The sequence below is a fragment of the Sinohyriopsis cumingii genome, chromosome 6 (assembly GCF_028554795.1).
Source record: "Sinohyriopsis cumingii isolate HCF-2022 chromosome 6, ASM2855479v2, whole genome shotgun sequence".
Taxonomy (NCBI): domain Eukaryota; kingdom Metazoa; phylum Mollusca; class Bivalvia; order Unionida; family Unionidae; genus Sinohyriopsis; species Sinohyriopsis cumingii.
In genome coordinates this window covers 142,084,429-142,105,933 of record NC_142966.1, presented here as the reverse complement: position 1 = coordinate 142,105,933, position 21,505 = coordinate 142,084,429, and the positions used below count along the sequence as shown (strand labels likewise).

The following is a 21,505-nucleotide window of genomic DNA, read 5'->3' as shown; positions in this document are numbered from 1 at the left end:
CACGGCGTTTTCCACTAACTGGATCCTCTGGATATATATTAGTGCAAAACGACGAGGAAACATTTGTGGTGGAACCCGAAAAAACCCCAACTCGGCTTGATTTATTATTGGTGTCTTGAATTAGTTGCTAAACTACCACCTACTTAAAATATAATGAGCTCCCCAATCAACGTTTTAGAGACAATCAAGCACGTGAATGGCAAACCAAACTAAAAAAAATATCGTTGACGAATATACAGTAAAAGTAAAAAAAATATCTCAGACGCGTGGTTGTCGTTGACATGATTATTTAGTCAGTGTGTGCTGTTATTGCTTTAACCGACGTATTATTATCAACAATAACACCATCACTAGTGATAGCACCAGCATTAGTAACAATTTGTGTTTCAGCTGCAACAACAATTGCCGTTGTTCTTAATATCATCGCAAAAAAATGTATGCACGTGTACAAACACAAAATTACATTATTATATAATAAAATTACACACAGCGACGCTAGCATACTCCAAATTATCCTCGTTATTATCAAGAAGTCTTAGTAATGGTAAAAAATATCAGATTTTGAGTTCACGGAGATGATTAAAATCTACAAGGAAGTAATGAGTTTGAAAGAATCCACGCCTGATTTAGAAAATCAGGATTTAAATAAGAATGCCAACTCCGAACGAGCTACTTCAACAAATTGTCGTTAATACAACTCCGTCAAAAACTACGATGATATCAGTGAGCTCAACTAATCCAGAATTAACTTTGCAACTGCAATTCCAGCGAAAGAAATAGCGCTAGCACAATTGGGAGTATATCATGGGTGGTCAAATATCAGATCAAAATCATTCGGTGGATTACAAGCGAATAATTCGCTTGTATTTGCAAATAAAAATAAAGATGATGGAAATCCCGATTGGCAAGTTATCGGAATTCATACGGGTAGTCATCAAATCGAACAAATCAAAGATGAATTTCAGCGCAGAGCGAATCTATAACAAGAAGAGAATAAAAAATAGATATATTCGCAAGATTATGTTGTAGATATTTATCAATCATCAATCCGAAACGTGTTAGGATGGCCTGAGATAGCACCTGTTTATCAAGGACCACCAGAACCTCAACGAAATGATTTTTCTATTAGCGAATTTTTTAAAATGAAACACAGTATCGAAATACGTGGTCATGGAATCCTGTACTTAGTTATTTCCCTCCTACTGTACATGATTATAATCTAGAAACCAATATAGCTACTGTTTATGAAAAAAGATTTCCGATCACTGGCTAATAAAATTGAAGATGAATATTTAATTATATCTGCAGAGGATTTTTATAGACTTCACATAAAACTGCTGGCAATAGCGAAGTTATTGATAATGATAAAGTAAGATTTTTTTTAAAAAGTTAATTATAAATTACTTAGTTATAAACAGTGTGACAAAAAATAAGCGCGACATTGATCTCGATGCCGAATTTATCATGACATTAAAACAACGACAGAATGTGCGAGCTGTAATACAATAATGTCGTGGCCGTATTCAAATAATAATACAAGACAATTTACCGTACACAGAATTAATAGTAATTTTGGTCACACAGCGAAACTGTAATCGACGTGGAGGTGCTAGTTTACAAAAGTGAATGCTGTGGTAATTGTGTCTTCAGGAATTACTTGTAACTGCTCGCGTACAAATCCACGTTGAGGAGCAGTTGAATCTAATTTGTAGATTGCAGATCTACCCTTGGATCTTACCAATTTGGAAATTTTATGTGTTGTAATACTCCAAATAGGATCAGTCGCTCTTTTTTTACCACCTTCAAGTTCACCAGGTTCATATAAATATCTTACAGTCACATTACCTAATACTGGTTGTTTTGAAAATTCATGTTGTTGTATTGGTATATGTTTTTTTTTTGTGTAATCGCATTAATAGGTTTCATGGCAGTTGTTCGAGTAATTTCATTATTTAATGCATTTATCACTTTTGGTAATCTTGTAACCCACTCTCGAGATCTCGTATCTTTCTGAATTATTTGCATCGGATATTGATATTCAAATAAACGTTCAGCAAGTGTTCGATTAAAATCGTTCAACAATTGCCTGATCACAATGAATTGCAATATGTCCTCGTCTGATTTTGACGCTATGTGTTTACACCAGAGATGATACTGTACCAAAAAATTCCTTGCCAGGATCAGCCTGTAATAGTTGTGGCCATCGTAAAGGTCCTCGTTGATAAATTCGTTCAAAACCAGAAGAAACTTCAGTTGCTGTTTTAGTTGATAACGCCCTGCTTCCTTATAGCTACCTGCAACGACAACGACAGTTAATGCGTAGTTGTATGTTAATTAACGTCTGCCAATTTTAACAGTGGTCGCGTGGTAAAAACAAAATATCTGAATGATGAACATCATTAGGAGTGCTGACATCAAAATGTGCATGTGGATTTTTTTCCGTGGTGGTAGTTAAATTTGCCATATTGCCTGTCATGCTAACCGATTTGCAGCAACATAACGTGTAACATTAACTGCATCAGTGAGTTTACTAATCGCTGCTTTACCTTTCCAATATCCTCTTGGGCTATAGTAAATCGATTCCATTATTTTATAATAATCGGTTGATTAATGAACGGCTCCGTATAATAATTTACCTTTTATCGCAGATCTTATCGACCAATTAGCTAATGATTTTCCAAAAGATTTTTATATATATGGAATTTAACGAGTGAATCAACTTCACATCTGCAATATGTTGTTGTTGCAGATCATTACTTTTGTAAGCTACATAATGAACATGTGATGCTTGATCAATAGCATTTATTGGATACACTCCAGCTCTTGGCTGATCTAGCTTGTCAAGTCGAATATCAAGTCGGGTTCCAGGACCACAATAATTATATCCAGGAAGATGTTTTTCTCCTGGGTATTTAGCCCATGGAGTTCCTGGAAATTTTCCTAATGAAGTAGCGATATCACCACCGATTTTATTATTAGAAATAAATATATATTTTTTATACCACCATTTACACATTTACCTGTAAGTGCACGCATTTTATTTTTTGTCATTATTGTTGTTAATCCACTCGTGGGGGTGGATGCTCTACATCCAACACAATATAATCCATATTTTTTTATTATATTTGTACAACACAGATGTCAGTGATTTCTCAGCGACACGAAAACAAGAACCAGTCAAACATATTTCAGCACTATCAAATTCTATCAGAATGATGATAATAGGTCCATCTGGGTTCGGTAGAACGCAATTATTACTTAATTTGATAATGAGATGGCTCAAATGGATTTAGTGGCTCCGTAAGTTGAAGATCAGAGATGTTACGATGTACTTAAAGATTTTAATGAAAACGCAAAATTGTTGACGAAGATGGTAATGATATTATTAATTTTATCACCGATATTGATGAAGCCTCATCTGTAGACGACCTCGATGGATTTATTAATAATGTAGCAGTATATGACAAACAATGTGATTTATGTTACTCAGCGATATACACAAATACCTAAAGTGATCACAGATAACTGCAATGTTTTAGTTGTGTTTAACGGAGTTGATACACATACTCTGCGAAATATTCATCAGACTTGGTGTAGTGGGGATATGGACATGATTAAGTTCGAAAACCTCTTTTTAAAAACACGATCTACTCCACACAGATTTATAACAATAAATTTACATGATCCTCGATCACGATATCGGTCTTGATAAAATATTTGGTTGAGAGATTGATATAATAATTACTCATATATTGCTAGCAGCAGAGAGGTTGCGACTTCAATGTTACGTCCGGCTGGTATACAAAACACACATACAAATTTAGAAAAACACGAACGACATAGATAAAGTAACAAAATAAACTAACCCATTTAGAGAAACTCTCGGTAAGTCAGAGGCTTCAGTTTGGTGTTATTGACCTGATTTTGTTCGTTTTCGTAAGAAGCCTTATTTTTTCAAAAATGACATTCCAGCAAAAGGTTTGTTCTTCCTCTTTGCTGCTATTTTAAATATTATTAGTACAATTTTAAGGATTTTCGGTTTCAAGTTTTGCTTATTTCTGCTTTCAATCTTGTTTGGTTGTGTGTATGAAAGCCTGCAATGCCTAATTTCTCCATCTTTTTCAGACATGATTATGATTGAGATGACAGTTACAATCGCTACTTAATCAATTGTATTGCTATATTTAATCAAGAGGTGTACCGTTTTTTTCGTTGCGTGTAACAGGTATATGATACCGTATTTGACATAATATCGAATAGCAACAGGGCATGTAAGTTCAGGCACTGACACTTTGCATGATTAACGTGTAAAACTAATTATAAAGAACAGTCCTAATACATTTTAAGATCTGTTCATCCAGAGAGAGAAAACTACCCTCCAGCCATCTCGAAATATTAAAAGAAGACCATCGTCATGAACGGTGTTATAAATATTTATACCCCTCCATTCTTAGCTTATTTCTGAAAAAATTGTTTTTAAACTCATTTCTATCACATTAATGATAAAAGTTGTATTTAAAATTAAATGTCGTATCTTAAGTAATGACCCACAAAATATACTTGTCTTTTATGCTCCTTATACGAAAAGCTTAGGCTTCTTGAAGGCTTAATTTAGTTACTGAATAATTTACAGGTTTACCAGTGTGATATTGTTACGTGCATGTGCAATGGAATACTGGAACCAGGGACTGATTACAATTAGGTGATACACAAATCTACGTAGTGTCCAATTAGTCTTTATTTTATAGTTTTTTTCCCCTTTACTTTATTGTATTGTTTCTGTTATCTACATCTGAGATTACTGGTTTATGTTTCATTTTGTACCGCAGTATGAAGACAACAACCGAAAAGATTCAGAAAAAAACTCTCTATGCTATATATTCATTGAATGAAATACAAAGTAAATGGTGGATAGGCAGTATATTATTTAAAATGCATGAAGCATATTTAAGAACTGAATTTCGCTTTTTTAATTAATTTGTTTATATATGAGAAAACATGAGTACAATACTATTCACATATATATTTTATGTTTCAACGATTACTCTATGGCCGTTCTAAAACACAAGTTGTAGATATATTGATAATTAAACATAAATCTCAAGGTAGACGACTCGTGTTTTCGTCTTTATGTCTCTTTTCCTTTAATTCCCTTTATCTTTTCACACGAATTTTATTTGATAAGACCATCCATTTTATTTGCATTACAGGTATAAAGGTACAGTGAGGACGAATTTTACTGCGCAAATTGAAAGGACAAACTCGGTGACGTATCTGCTGTACATGATCTACTTCCTCGTTGCTTGTTACCTAAGTACATTTGTCTTAACTACACGTCAGAAGTTCCCACAATTCCGTTCTCGGTGCAATTCTGAGTGTGTTACTTAATAAAACCTGAATATTGTCAACCAGAAATCATGAATCGAGTGGAATCAGAAGACTATAAATCCAATACAGTCCGGTAACATTTATATATTGTTTCTATCCCTAGCGAGGCTTTTAAGAAATATTAATAAATAATACATTTCTGATATTTTGATTGTCTTATACCGGGAATTTTCAGATTAATTTTTGACACATTCCTTAGCTTTCGTAAAATATGTCAATAAATAACCCAAATGGTGACAACTACCTCACAAAATATTGTACTGGACTACACTGAGAAATAAGAACCAAAGAAATCGAAAGTAGAAAAATTAATGATTTGGTTTGTGGGTTTTAAGGGCATTTATAACACATTATGAGACATTGGAAATCGAAGCTAAGTGCCATTCCCATAGGACACACCGCGGCATCCAACCTGGGCTGGTACGGAACCAGCGCCCATTGCATTACAATTCCAACACCCTGTCTACTGAGCTATTTTGGCGCCATACATAAATGAGAAAAGTGGCTAGTTATTTTTGACTTTATCCCTAAGGTCTTACCTCACTTCAGTGGGTTTTTATATATATATATATATATATATATATATATATATATATATATATATATATATATATATATATATATATATATATATATATATATATATATATATATATATATATATATATATATATATATATATTATATATTATATATATATACAAAACAAATCAAAAGATGGATAAACTTATTAATGTAGTATATTCTCGTGAATAAAAATCACAATGAAATTTCAAAATTTACTTGTTTCTTTTTCTTTCGTGGTTTAATTTCTTTGCTAGAATGGGTTCTTCTGCTATTGTTCTGCTTACTTGCTTTACAGTTCTTTGCTGTAATTGGTTTTTCTTTTTCTCCATCTGAAATTTCTTCCATTTGAATAGATAAAATAGATGTCATCAAGATGGCCAGTTAATATTAACAATAAATTGTCTGAGACTATATGCGACAAAAAAATATGGACTGTAGCGGAAATCGAAAAAGCTCAGAATTATGTAAAAAAAATATGGCTGAAGCTAAAAGTTGTACTAAAATTCGAAACTGAATCGGAATTTAAAGAAGGCTGAAAAAGTCGTGTAAAACATTTACAAATATTGCGGAGACTAAATGTAGCACTAAAAGTTTGAAACTAATATGGAATTTCGTGGAAAAAGAAAATGAAAACATTGGAAAAGGTTCGAAGATATGTGGGCCTGGTTAGGATTTAACAAAGATGTAATTTTATGCTCGTAATCCATATTTTTGACATGTGTGAACCTGTATCGCGTCTAACGGGAATTAAACATTACACTTTTAGTGTATATGTTTTATATGTGTGTGTCGGCATGGGAACTTATGCAATTTGCTCCATTAGTCCAATGGTTTTAGACGTGTAGGCCTATTGCGGGTCTGTTACGGTCAAACATGCACTGTTAAAACAGAACTATTATTCAACACTCAGTTATCACTCAACACATTGTTACCTACTCTCCAATACTCACATTTACAATTCAGCACGCCAGTTGGAGTGATAATCACCCAGTCAACACCAAGATTTTTACTATCCACATTATAAAATTTGTTCTTGTGTGTGTGTGTGTGTGTGTGTGTGTGTTTGAATATCTTATATATTAAAAACAAATCAAATCACGGATAAACTTATTGTTTTAGTATATTCTCGTGAATACAAATCACAATCAAATTTAAAAATTTGCTTCTTTTTTTTTTCCTTCCGTGTTTTAATTTCTTTACTAGAATGGGTTCTTCTGCGATTGTTCTGCTTACTTGCTTTACAGTTCTTCGCTGCAATTGGTTCTTCTTTTTCTTCATCTAAAAATCTCTTCCATTCCCTCTTCTTTTTCTGATTTTCTTCGGACTCTCTGTAGCCCAGTTCCTCTTTACTTGACATTAATAATAGGTATTTTTACGTTTGTCGATATTGTCTGTTGCATTAAAGGTTAATTTACTTTCACATTGGGAGCCCCGAGTGACCAAGTGGTCTAAAGCGCTCACCGTTATGGATGATTGCCATAACACCTCTGTCTGCGTGGGTTCGAGTCTCGGGTTCGGCCAATGTGGGTATCTGAGAAAGCTTGCCAGTAGCTTGTCGTGGGTCGGTGGTTCTTTCTGGGATTTTCCCGTGTTCTTGCTCCACCATTAATACTGGCTGCCATGCATATCCTATCGTGTGCAGGAAAATGGCGTTAAACCCTACAACAACAACAACAAAACAACAACGACTTTCACGTCGTTGTGTACATTCAGGAAACCACAGTCCATTCTTTTGGCATACATAACAATGATTTAATTTTCATGCCGAGAGAAGAAGTCTGGAATTTCTCCAGAAGGCTCTTTGAAAGTGTATTTGAGAATGACTCTCTTGCAGTCTCTGACCAGATGTACCATCTATTGTGGCTGTTTCATCCTCACAGACTGAAACTAGATGAGTGAAATCTCCTAGGTACAACGCTCTCTCTCTCTCTCTCTCTCTCTCGTGGTACAACATATTTACATATAAAAACAACACAATATCATGGGTATTTTTTTTCCATTGGGGGAAAATCACATGAAAGGAAAACACAGATTCATGTTATGTTTGCTGTCATGGTACAACACATTTTCTCTTTGTCAGTAGTCACACATATTTGGTACCTTTTGATTCCGAATCGAACCATTTCCAGTCACACACCCGTCACACCCCCGTCACATACCTGTCAAACACATCTTTCCAATTGTAATCTGAAGCTGTATCTAATTAACTATACATACGCCGGACGCGAAAGAGTGGATAAAGTGCGTCGAATATGTCTTCTTAATACTGGGGCACATCACTGGTGTGTTCTTTAATATTTGTATCACTTTTAACAAAATGAGTTTTTCGTGCACTGATAAACTTTTGGGTGACGTATCTTTGCATCTACTGTTCATTAAGTTACAACAACGGATATGCTGATAAAAGAAATCCAATAAATGTAGTCACACACACACACGCACAGACACAGACAGACATACACACACGTCCGAAATTCAAAGGGTTCGTATCGGTTTGTTTAATCAGTTCTTTTACAAGTATTTGATAATTCGCTTTGAATGCTGTCGTTGACTTCTTTCCATGGAATTTGGAGTCGCACTGACGTTTTAGGTCATGGAATACAGTTATAAAACATTTGGAGTTTTCAGTGTCAAACGATTTGAATATTTTCAAAGTAATCTACCTTTCTAAAGCATTCAGATACCAGTGATTGCAAAGTATATGACATTTCGGATCCCATTATTATTTGCGTCTCACGTCAGTCGGTACAAAGTCTCAGTAAATGCGCTCATGAACTTCTAATCTTAGATTTTGAAAAGATTTTTTTCCTTCTGCACTCTCCAAAGATAAAAATGTAATTCTGAGCCACATTATTTACATATGAGCCATCGAGAAGATTATAGAGTTTTGGGTCTGTCCTAGTCTTTGTCATCTTTGCTAGCCAAGGTTCCGATAACCCTATCTACACCCTGGCTGATCGAATAGCTATATCGGTGCTTTGAACTAGCGACATCTGCTGGATTTCATGTGTTGCCTCCCTTAGGATATAATGCCAACTAACCAATAACGTGGTGCATTGTACATTGGCCGAAAACGGTGGTTGCATTTGACCTAAATAGGATACTTTGTAATTTTAACATCAAAAGTATGACTGTGTACCAGAAGGAAGCCATTACAGGTCTATTTGAGTGAAAGGTATTTGTAAAAACACGGAGCGGTCACTGGAAAAAGTGCTTATTTATCAGTCAATTCAAGTTATTTGCTCCCTTTGTCTAGATCACAGTGTTCAAATTTGAGCAACTTAATTTTGATTGGATGCGGTTGCTTGCCGCCGCATCCAATTAAATTTACAGACCCGAAGCTGAGAAATATTTGCTAGATATGCCAAGGTGTTGATAGGTTTATCGGAACCTTGGCTAGCGAAGATGAGTCTTTGTCGAGAATTCGCCTTCTTATACCATCCATTTAGCATCAGTTTAAAACTATTGCACGGGTGTGACAGTACTGCTTTCAAACTTTGAATATGGAGGGATCATGAGTTCAAACTAAAAATACATAATATATGTAATGTTTAGACGATATATTTTAAATTTCACGTGTTAACTTTCTTCGGCGTTTATGGAGTTATCTACATTGTAACATAGTCTTTTGTTCTTGTACTTCTTACACACACAATCACACACACACACACACACACACACACACACACACACACACACACACACACACACACACACACACACACACACACACACACACACACACGTGTGTGTGTGTGTGTGTGCTCTTCATGTCTATTTAATCTATGACACCAATTTTTGAAAAAAATCGTGTCGATGACAAAGAAATGTTACATTTCATTTTTATAGTCATCAAAACTGCAAATATAGAATTGTTTCTATACTTTCTAAGCATATGCTATTATCTGTCTGTAAGTTTATTGAAAGTCTTCGCTTGGATTCTCGTTATTTATTTTACCCTGGTATGCTCTTCAAAGCACTTTCACCACTATAAATTGGGAGAGGCATAAATAATCTCAGATGATTATTTAAGTTTTCGAGATTGTTATGAAGGAATGCCGCTTTAACAAAGTAAAAACAGTTACGTTAAAAATTAATGCTACATATACTGTTTAGATGTTGTTGTTTTGTGGGTTTAAGGGCCATTTTTCAGCAGACGATACATGGCCGCCTGTATAACTGGCAAGCTTTCTCACATACCCACGCGGACAGATGTGAGATGCCAGTGATCTTTAATCTCAAGCGCTGTAGACAAGTCGGCCACCTGGGGCCCTATTGTTAAGTTATCTCGATAATTATATCAACTATTCTGGTATTTAAATTTTGACAGAGGCTGTTTTTTTGTGCTTAGCTTTTAAAAGGTAGAATCCAAAACAGACTAATCATATGTGAGACCATAATTTACTGTAGGAACGTGTACACACTATGTTAACCGAGAAAAAATAAGTCTGTTCTTGAAAAAAAAATCATAAACATGTAATTCTGAAATGCTACTATTTACTATGTAAGAAATAAAATGCGAAATACATTCTGATCTAAGATTGCTTATTCATTTTTAATACGTCTTCATGTATTGTAATTAAAGAGATATGACGGCATTAAATGACTCAGATAAGGATTTGATTAAATGCATATTTGTTTTGCTGTAATTTGTATACTTCTTTATGCTTCAGGTAATCGGCCAGGCAACGTCTTTGTTCTGCAACAGCGTCATGGTAGGCACATCTTACGTTAACTTTGCGTATCAAAAGTTTAGAACTAATAGAACATGACATTTTAAGATATTTGAGTCGTAATAAAAATGACAAGTCCTATTTACTCTAGTATATTTAAATGATATCAAGGCATCGATAGGTTTGGTCTCATGTTAATAATGTCTAAACAAGAACCATTTTTTAAAAAATTTACTTGCGAAAACGATTTTTCTTAAGACCTAACTCTGTGTTGTTTATTTCAGAAGATTATATTTCCTGTTAAAAAGACTAGATTCTCCTTTTCTCCGCTGTTAAATTAAATTGCTTCTTAAGTTGCGATCGATATTAAACTCTCCCTTATATGCACCCTATATTGAAGATTCACAATTTCGTTTCATAGGCGTAAAATACAAGACTTCTGGTAGCAGCCATAGACTTTGGAAACACTTATTCCGGATGGGCCTTTTCCTTTAAACACGAATATGATTCAGATCCGACAAAAATCAGTGGCAAGCACTATTATGGAGGGCCGCTTGTATCAATGAAGGCTCCGACGACAGTATTGATAAAACCGGACGGAAGGACTTTTGACTCGTTCGGTTATGAGGCTGAAAACAAATATATATTCCTGGCTGGTAAAGAAGAACATGAACAGTGGTACTACTTCAGACGATTTAAGATGATGCTGCATGAACAAAAAGTAAGATAATGAATTGGAAGATTTGATATTACGATTTGGGAGATCAAAAAACCAAATCAGGTTGTAAGGCAGTGTTACGAATATGGTCTTAAAATAAGCAGTAGAAAAGAATGAGAAGCAACAAGCTTTATACAATTAACAAATGATTTATTTCCCTAGAGTGCAAAGTGAAAAAATGTAAAAAGAACTTACGGCATTGCAAACTGAATCAAAATTAATAATAGAATTACAGACAAATGTCCTAATGATTAAAGTTCTGAACAAAATTTACTTGATATCCATGTTAAATCCATCGCTGGAAGTCTTGCTGTGTCTGTGATGGCCCGTGTAGTTCTGATAATACAAGCCAAGAATATAACCCTATTTAAAATGTCACTATAAATTCAAATCAAATTTGCAAGAATGTAATTTTTGAATAGGACTTTCTAGTGAATAAATATTTTGAATTAAAAAATTCCAGCCCGAATGAACTACTGGACACAACAATTATACAATTGATTTTGATCAGATCTTAAAGAGTGAATAAATAATTTTTCCCGTAACAAGATTATATAGTTCTCTACTTTACCGCAGGTCACAGTTAGCATTTTCTAACGACAAAAACTATTTCCTGATGGAAAATTTCAATCTAGAAGGTTCCAGATGTTTACAAGACAAAATCTTAATTATAATTAGAAAGTCTGTTACTAAAATTATAATATAGAATGTGGGAATATATCAGGTATGTCAGGTATAGGGTGAGTCCCATAACCTAGCCCAAGACCCAAATAAATATGTTTACTTCTATTAATAATGATCCTAATATTAAACCCATACTAAAAGAGAAAATACAAGCTATGCATCAGTTGTTTAGAGAATTAAAAAAAATGAACGATTCAGGTCTAGTAGAAAATGAACTTGATTTTGGACATGGTCAAGTCCAACATATAACTTTCTATAGTATATAAACAACTTTCTGTACAATAATATAAAATAAAAAAATTAAAAACCTCACATAGAAACAATGCAAATTAAATATACATAACAGTCGGATTAGAACATTGTCAAAATTTTCCTTTTCATTTTTGGTTCCATTTGAAATCTTTCTTGCTTTTCAATCCGATCTGTTCTCAACAAACCCCGTACCGTAGCACACAGTACAGTATTATACAGTAGCACACGTACAGAATGTAAAAGTGTAACAATTGTCATTACTCTTTCTTGAAACTTTATGAAAAAGAAGGTTTATTAATTTTTCTCAGCCTGATTTCAAGGTGAACACGTAACCTACATATACAATTTATTAAAGACTTCGTGATATAATGTTCAAAAGTATCAATGAGGAAAAAACAAATATTGTTACGGCTACGATGCGCGTCGTAACAGGGACGAGATAACTTTTAAAACTATTGTATATCAGTAACTAAAATCTATACTGTGTAAACAATCTATCTATCTATCTATCTATCTATATATCCATCTATCTGTCTATCTATCTATATATTTATCTATCTACCCACCTACCTATCTATCTATCTAAAAACAATAGGAAAACATAGGGGGATGTTAATCTTTTTAACAATCTTGTAGAATGAGTCTGTAAGCTTGGACTTCCAAACTGCGTGTGACTACAACTATAAAATTATATTGCCACTTTTCCATTAAACGTAACCAAAATATTTCTGCATATATCTACATATTTAAAATCATTTCATGCTTCATTTGAGGACACAGTCAGAGAATGAGTTACCAAAATTCAATCATTAAACACAAGCATTTGAAATCAATCAGATAAAGCAAAACAGCAAGTGTAGCAGACTCAACATCGGAAGCTGAGTTGGACAATATGACAAAACAGGGTTTCTTGGTCAACATACTTTCTCTCATGTCTTGAAAGATACATGTTGCTGGCGTGTTCTTTACTTTGACATGTGGATAAATCAAGATATGCATGAATGGTACTATCTCCTTCGAAACTGATATATGTAGCAAATGCAAGGGACAACACACACACACACACACACACACACACACATCCCAATGAGGTTATGCTGCCGAATGATAAAACCCACGCTATAATCTATCAATTCCCAAAGTAGAAAAGACAACATGAAATATTCGCCCCAATCAAACCATTTTTATAACGACTAACCATTCATACCAAAGGAAAACGACAGTTTCGAAGAACAGTTCACATAAAATCGTCGCAAATATGAATGATTTGACACAGCAAACTGAATTTAATACTAACAATCATTCAACCTCTTGCATGCATTCTTGGATAATCAAAGATTCCGAAAACAGTAATCAAAAGTAACGAAATTTTTGAAAAGTTCACAATAGAGTTAAATAAACAATTAAAAAGTTAAAATAAAAAAGTAAATGCGCTTCGATCAATATTGTTTCACTACTTCGAAAGTGTGGTGTCCTCTCTGTATAAAATTAGAAAACTAATAGATGAATATATGCCTGTTAATGAAAAAATTCACATTTCTGGGCAGCACTCCAAGGCATAAATAACTACAGTAAACTAAATTAACAATAATGATGCATATTACAATTCCTCTCCGGCGTATGACGCAGGTTCTGGACATGCACTGTATCAAAATATGTAGCTGTAGGCATAAACTCCTACGCCCATCTGCAGAAGAAAAGAAAATATTTGGCCGAATTCATATGTTCAGCAAGAACACATATACCAATTAATCCACGCTTATTTTCTAAATAAGCGATATATATTATGCACCATGAAAATCTACACAAATGTCCCCGCAATCGAAAATTCATCGTTTTGTGGATGACGAGGCAATCAGGCAACTGCTACTACATGTCCACGGTCGACCTAGATGACTTTCATCTACAGGATCAAAGCGTTTGACAGGCATCAGAATGATTACTATTCACAGTAAAATTGAATGAAGAAGATTCAACCATAAACCGATACATTCGAAAGGAATGAGGGCAGACCATTCGATTTTCGAGACGGAGGTGTTTTATTGATAAAACGCATTCCAACGTTTATAAAATTTATTGGACTGAAAGTTTGAACAGACATATACAATAATTCTTCTTTCATGTACAGAAAATTCAATTCTTACTTGAAGCGTACAATGTCTCCATGTTCATAGAACTATTATCTCAATGCTTATAACACGGTCTTCATACAGCTGATCGATTAATGTACTAGGAAATGAAATATATTCGTATATTCTTGTTCATTTAATTTTATATCTTTGAATTCATCACTTAATATATAATAAAAATAGAACTAACTTGTTCTTAGTGGATATAAAACAAACGTTCTCCAGTGTAGAAGAAACGTTTAATAAAATACCAACTAGTTTCAGTTCACGAATTAAATCTTGTATTATCCATTCAGAACACAAACATATCTTCGGTGTGTATGATAATACTGGTGAAGTCTGTCTAATGTATTTATTCCAGAAAGGTTACAAATATTATATTGTCACAGATGATCAATCAACAAAACAAACATTAACATAACACGCACAGTTGTATCATATACAACACGTTGGTATCTGTTTATATATCACCAGCGTTAGGGGTAATAATTTAATTTAAACAAATTTGTAAACAAGTTTTTATAACGAGCTGCAAAGTTTATTTATTTTTTGGAAAATTCATATCGATAAAACTTCTTTGGGAGGAAATAAATAAATGTTAAAATTAACTAAGAAACATAATTTGGTTTTGATATGAAAGATAATTTGTTTAATAAGGACATATTACTCATTATTGTAGTTCTTATATTCACTAACATGAAACGTACATATAATAAACGTACATATAATAAACGTACCTATAATAAACGTACATATAATAATAGTATCAGACCTTCACATCTTAGACTATAATGAAAAATACAACATTGGTTTAAAGGTCTGATTTCTATATGATATCGTCTGTTTCTCATGGAAGAAAAGAACAAAGAAAATAATTATAAGCTATACATTCTTTTACAAAATGTTCATCCTAGTCAGATAATTTAGTGGTGATATGTGTTTCGTAGTGAGCAGCGTGTTCTTACAGGGCCTAACACGGGACACAAAGCTAGAAGACGAGACACATAAACAGTTATCTGCAAAGACAGTCTTTTCCCTTGCAATCCGTTATCTAAAAGACGAGATGTGGAAGACAAGTGGGGAACGATTAACAAAACAACATCTCAAAGAGGACGAAATCTCGTGGGTCTTGACAGTTCCTGCCATCTGGAATGACTCTGCCAAGCAATTCATGAGGGAGGCAGCTGTTGAGGTTGGTAAAATTAATATATATAGCAGGAGTCTGTGATAGTTGTTTTACAACTAACCGAGGAGAATTATGTTATGATTTGTACATCAGTAAATTGAAAGGTACGTTTACTTATATGCAGTTAAAGCTAAACACATATTAATTCAGGGGTTTGAGCTTCAGAACATTGCATACGTTGCAATATTTAGGTGCCGTGTTGTAGAGCTAAATAAAGAAGTGAGAGAACGCAATAAAGAAGTGAGGTAACACAGATTACTAAGATGAGGAAGGAGGGGCGGCAATGGCGAGCTGAAAAAATAAGGGAACGTGCAAAATAAAAAGGAACGCTTTTCCCACTCGTTCCCACGGCACTACACCCATTGATGGGAGCATAAGTTGATACTTAGTAATATTAGTTGAAATAGGGGTTTAGTATACTAGTTACTAGAGATGAAAAGGAATCATGCAAAAACATTAAGTTGGATTAAATATTTAAGAGTCTCAGGTAGTAAGACTTACTTTACAGATCAGCAAACTAATAAGTAAGAGCGAAGCTACTGGATTATTAAAACTTAAGTACTAACCAAAATCATGTTCACAGAGATATGAAATTATGACAAAGGAAAGTAGCGACTATTTCGTTACAATTTATCAAATACATCACTGAGAAAGGACTAAAACATCAGAAATCAAGAGAGGCGTCGTTGTACGAACTTGAAAATATAATAATGGCAACTTGGTCTACAGTATCACTGGAGTATGCGAGTGCTTAGTCGTTTACAGAAGCTATGGAAACATGCAATAACAGGAGAATACTTGCAATCATATTAGATTAATAATCAGTTAATGTTTGATACAAGAGCATACCATTAAATCAAAAAGATATTAATTTATTTTAAATCAGTTAAATTTCGTATTTCTACTTACTTTTAGGAATGAAATCTATTTCATTCAGAACTGCAGAAAATAACGGAAATGAATTTTCTCTCTTCCTTTGGAAAATAACATATACATTGATTCGTTTATTGGTGTTTATAACCATACCAAATGTATCATGTTGCATTAGCTTTTTCATTCATCCATTAATTAATTTATTTATTCGCTCATTCATCTGCTGTACAAAAACTACTTTCAATAATCATTTTATTTATAACTCATATGTCCTTATGACTATTCTTATGAAACACGTTCTCTAATATAAATACTCTCTCAATTTCATGGCAATATGTCACATCCGGTATGCTTATCTTTGTCGTTTTGTCCATTGATCTTCCCAAAATTGCTTTAACAATTTAAACTGTATGACAACTCATTCTGGATAATACTCTTGATTGGGTTTTGGTTTGGGTGAGATAAAGAACCAAGAAGTCGAATAAATAATACATTTTCTTAATTAAAAGGAGAAATTTGTGATAACGATTTCTTGAACCCATCAGTTTCAGGCGATAAGGCTTTGATAAGCACCAGAAGAACTTTGTCTGAAAGATCGTTAATGCACCATCTGCATACAAAGAACATGTCCAACACTTTGGGATTTAGTGGAATCTGATTAAGACAATATTTTACACTCCAATCAGAAATAAGTTGTACTGTGTTAGAAGACGCAAGCAGAAGAATAACAACTGCTCTCCTGTGCAAATATTGTTCGCATGGCAAATATTGAGTTTTATTCATGAAAAGATGCCTGGAACTGGGCCTGCAAGTCCCATATCCTGTTGATAATGGTGTGTACTTGAAAATGCAAGACAGGGAAGTATAAAATGTGCCACAATGAACAGGGTAATATTTCAGTTACTGAGAGTTTGTATGTTTCCGTCATTATTTAAATATATTATAGCCTCATAGCATCGAAGTTGGACGAATTTAAGATATTGCTGCGTTTTTTCTCGAACAGGCTGGTATCAAAAATGAGAACTTGCAGATAGCATTGGAACCGGAAGCGGTATCCATCTTTTGTCGTCTTCTTCCTGTTGAACAAATGGTGGAAGGGTCAGATATTAAGTGCTTTCAAGGTGGTTCAAAGTACATGATATTAGATGCAGGAGGTAAATATATCAACGTTGAACGTTTATGTCATGAATATTCGATCATACATAGTGATAGTTATGACGTTTCTTCAGACTTTAACATTGATTCTTTGCATATAATCATTAACATCCGACTTGATAGCCGTAATCTTAATGGGCTCTCAAGTTCGAGGTTACAACTTTGTACGTTTGCAATGAGTAATATTTCTTAAATATTACTGGACTACAAGTGCTTCTAATGCCTGATGGAAACAGTGATAATATCCTCCTAGCTCATACGTTACAAAACAAATGCAGGATATAGTCAGTTTTAATATATATATATATCACTAGATTTATGGAATGGTATATAGATTGATAATATATTATTCAAAATGGTATGTATATTGATTTACAATCGCTGTAATAATGTGTGCGCTATTTTTGAAACCCATTACTTGTAGCAAGAACATTTTGCATTTTAGATTTCAAGATAATAAGTATCAGTATTTGTTTTATTTTAGGTGGGACTGTTGATATAACCGTCCACGAGGTGATGTCGGGAGGAAAACTTAAGGAACTCCACAAGGCAACTGGTGGAGCCTGGGGAGGAACTAAAGTTGACGAAGCTTACAAGCAATTTATCATCAGCCTCGTTGGTAACCCTGTCTTCCAGCGCTTTTGTAAGGACAGCATGGAGGATCGAGTAGATATGTTCAGGGATTTCGAGATAAAGAAAAGAGAGATTGATCCGGATAAGGATGAAGATGTTGCCATTCGCCTGCCATCTGCAATGAAAATATTTTTTGAGGATGTAACTGGCGAAGATCTTTGTGAGGCTATCAAGGAAACCAGAGATGCTTCGGAAGTAACCCTGGTGGGTGACAAGCTTCGAATGAAAGCCTCAGTGATGAAAAGCTTCTTCTCCGACGCCATTAATAGCATCACATCACATGTAAAAGAGCTGTTAAACGACAGTCGGGTTCGAGAAATATCCAGCATTCTGATGGTGGGAGGATTCTCCGAGTCCAAGATGCTCTACCACGCCATCAAGTCAAACTTCCCAAACCTCAAAGTCGTGGTACCCCGAGATGCAGGTCTAGTTGTCCTAAAGGGTGCGGTGATTTTCGGTCACAACCCGTCATCGATTGTACAACGAGTTTGCAAATATACATATGGCATCGAGACCCATACACCATTCAACGAGAAAGTACACGATATCAAGAGGCGAAAGGAATATGACGATGTGCCATACTGTGCAGAAGTTTTTTCCAAGCACGTAGAAATGGGCGAACTTGTTGCACTGGACAAGAGTACAGAGCCACAATCTTATAATCCGACGTCTGAGAATGACACTGATATTGCAATTAATATTTATGCCTCATCTAAAAAGTCACCATTGTACGTTACAGATGACAGATGTGTGAAGCTTGGTTACGTGAGCGTTCCTATTCTTGATAGGAGTGTACCGTTGAAAGATAGAAATGTCCTTGTGAACATGGAATTTGGTGGAACCGAAATCAAAGTGACGGCAACTGAACAAAAAACGGGAAAATCTGTGACAGTTGAGGTCAGTTTCCTTGGGTAGACGGCGGATTCGTAATTTGAAAATTCTTTTTGATATGGTCGATATTTAAAACTGAAAACGTTTTAAAAATAAAATACAAAATTATTACATAAAGATACAACAGATGTGTCAGACGAATTCATCTTAAAATGTGTATATACTGATACTACATAAGCTGAATGAGAGTCAGTTCAGTAGGTATTCCTAAAATAACTTCTTTTGTCTTGCTTATTTATAGATACAACTTAATTATGTTGTGTAAATGGATCGATTTAATCCAATTTCCCTTTAAAACATACTTTCTCTGAACGGATTGAAATTAAAATGAAAATATTGCCGTCATTTGTGAAAGTTAAATTGCATACATACATACATACATACATACATACGGACGGTTTGTGTACCTGATTCGCAACCATCTTATTGTGGGTAGGATTTTCTTTAAACACCTTAAAAATATACAAGTAAACAGGAAAACACAAACATACTTACAAAAAGTGTATGTATCAAGTTACGAAAATCTTTGTATTGGCCATAAGATTAGATGTGAAATTGACATTAACAGTAAATGTGTCACATATGATGGCTTTCCCCTTATTATTTATAAGGAACTCACAATCCATCTAATCTTTCTTTACACAATAGTCTCGGCACGATGATAGTATACAGTCAGTTAACAAATCTTTGTTTGTATACACACAACACAAAAATACACAAGTACACGAATAAATATGTATGTATGGTCTATGAATAAAATTTAAAATGTCTTGCATAAAATAGATGCATTAAAGTACTTTCATTGTCTACTATTTTCTAACATTGCATAACTCTCCTCTCGATTATTTCACCACAAATCAAGCATATTTCTAAACCAATACATATATCTTACCGTTGCAGTTGTATTGGTTCCATAATCATCTCTCTGGATGACTGTCCAGTTGTACATACAATTTCCTTTTTGTGATTGTTAGTATTGAAAGGAGAGAGGATTTGTTAAAATTCTTCCAATCGTCATTTTTGTTTAAAAATTAAGCGTTAAAATTTTACCGATTGTATCTTAATGTCGCTGTCTAGTAAATTACTAATTTCAAATACCAATTTTCTTAATACAAATGTGGCATATGTATCATCAGTGTATAGGCATATATTCAAAACTATCCAACTATTCCAAATGATAATAAAGAGGATATCTTATAAACAGTTTACAACTATCGGTCCATTTGTTGCTCCACTTTTGCACTTGTGGAATAAATATGCAGGTACCGTGCACATTGATGGTTTAATTCGTGTAATACGTGCTTAGGCCAGCAGTTTAGGTTCTTTTTTCTTTGCTTAGGATTTTGTTTTTTCTTCTTGCACTTAGTCAATCATGCTCATATTACAATATTTAGGTGGAAGCCAATGTGTTACATAATTAGCATGAAAATACACCTTAATTATTTGAGCAGTATGCATTTGTTTCCTATTCTTTCACTTTCTGTATTTGCAGTCTAACTAGAATTTTGTGTGGATACTTTCTTGCACGTTTTTCTTGTAATTGAATATGTTGCACTAAGTGCCTAAGATTGCAAAAAAAATATTCAAGCTATATTACCAACTTATTCTCTGTTATTACTTTCATTGTAACGAATTGTTATGAACAGGTGCAAATATATATAGGGTAAAATATCCTTTTAACATTTATTTTAAAACCATTTTATTAATAACCTTAGTGTGTTACTTCTATACTTACAATATCGATATGCAATGTATGTAAAATATTACGATTTAATTTCTTTTTATTGTGGGTGTGTGTGTGAATTTTCATGTAATTCAATTTGAATTGTTGCAACTCAAAATTATGTCGTTTTGATGGAGTTTTCTAATTTAGATTTGTATGATTTGAATAAAGAGTATGATTGCTGGTTTAGCGTCGCAATACACTTACATTTCACAAACATATTAGTGTTTCCTCGTACATTTTTTTACTGGTGAGTAAAATAACAAGATACATGGCATATACAAGGGAAGTGAATATGTTAGAAAATTCTTCGATACTTACATCAGTCACATAAATATTTATGTTATGAAAGTCACGAAGCCTGAATTCGGGAGGCCTGATCAACATTTGATGGGCAAACCATTTTTGGCATCAGAAAGCGAAATCAACATCCTTCGCAAATTTTCGTGATTACGAATAACCTTTCTGACGCTCAGCAGCACAAGGTTGAGACTATGTGCCATAACGTGTATCCTTTTTTGGGGCGAAGGTGTACATTGCATTCCTAACAAAACATACATATGCAGCTTCACAGAGCCTAGTCATTACAGCTTAAAGTCTTTTCCTAGTGCCTCAATATATTGTTCACAGACA

General features: G+C 34.0%; 1 protein-coding gene across 1 annotated transcript; it reads left to right on the top strand.

Annotated features, from left to right (window-relative positions):
- The first annotated feature begins 5,234 nt into the window (after positions 1 to 5,234).
- Positions 5,235 to 20,596, top strand: LOC149798154 (heat shock 70 kDa protein 12A-like). The gene is made up of 6 exons (XM_089963259.1): positions 5,235 to 5,461; positions 10,629 to 10,670; positions 11,050 to 11,349; positions 15,379 to 15,603; positions 17,474 to 17,624; positions 18,110 to 20,596. Exons 3-6 carry the CDS (start codon positions 11,191 to 11,193, stop codon positions 19,171 to 19,173), a joined length of 1,599 nt encoding a protein of 532 aa, XP_089819385.1. The 5' UTR covers positions 5,235 to 5,461; positions 10,629 to 10,670; positions 11,050 to 11,190; the 3' UTR covers positions 19,174 to 20,596.
- Positions 20,597 to 21,505: the final 909 nt, after the last annotated feature.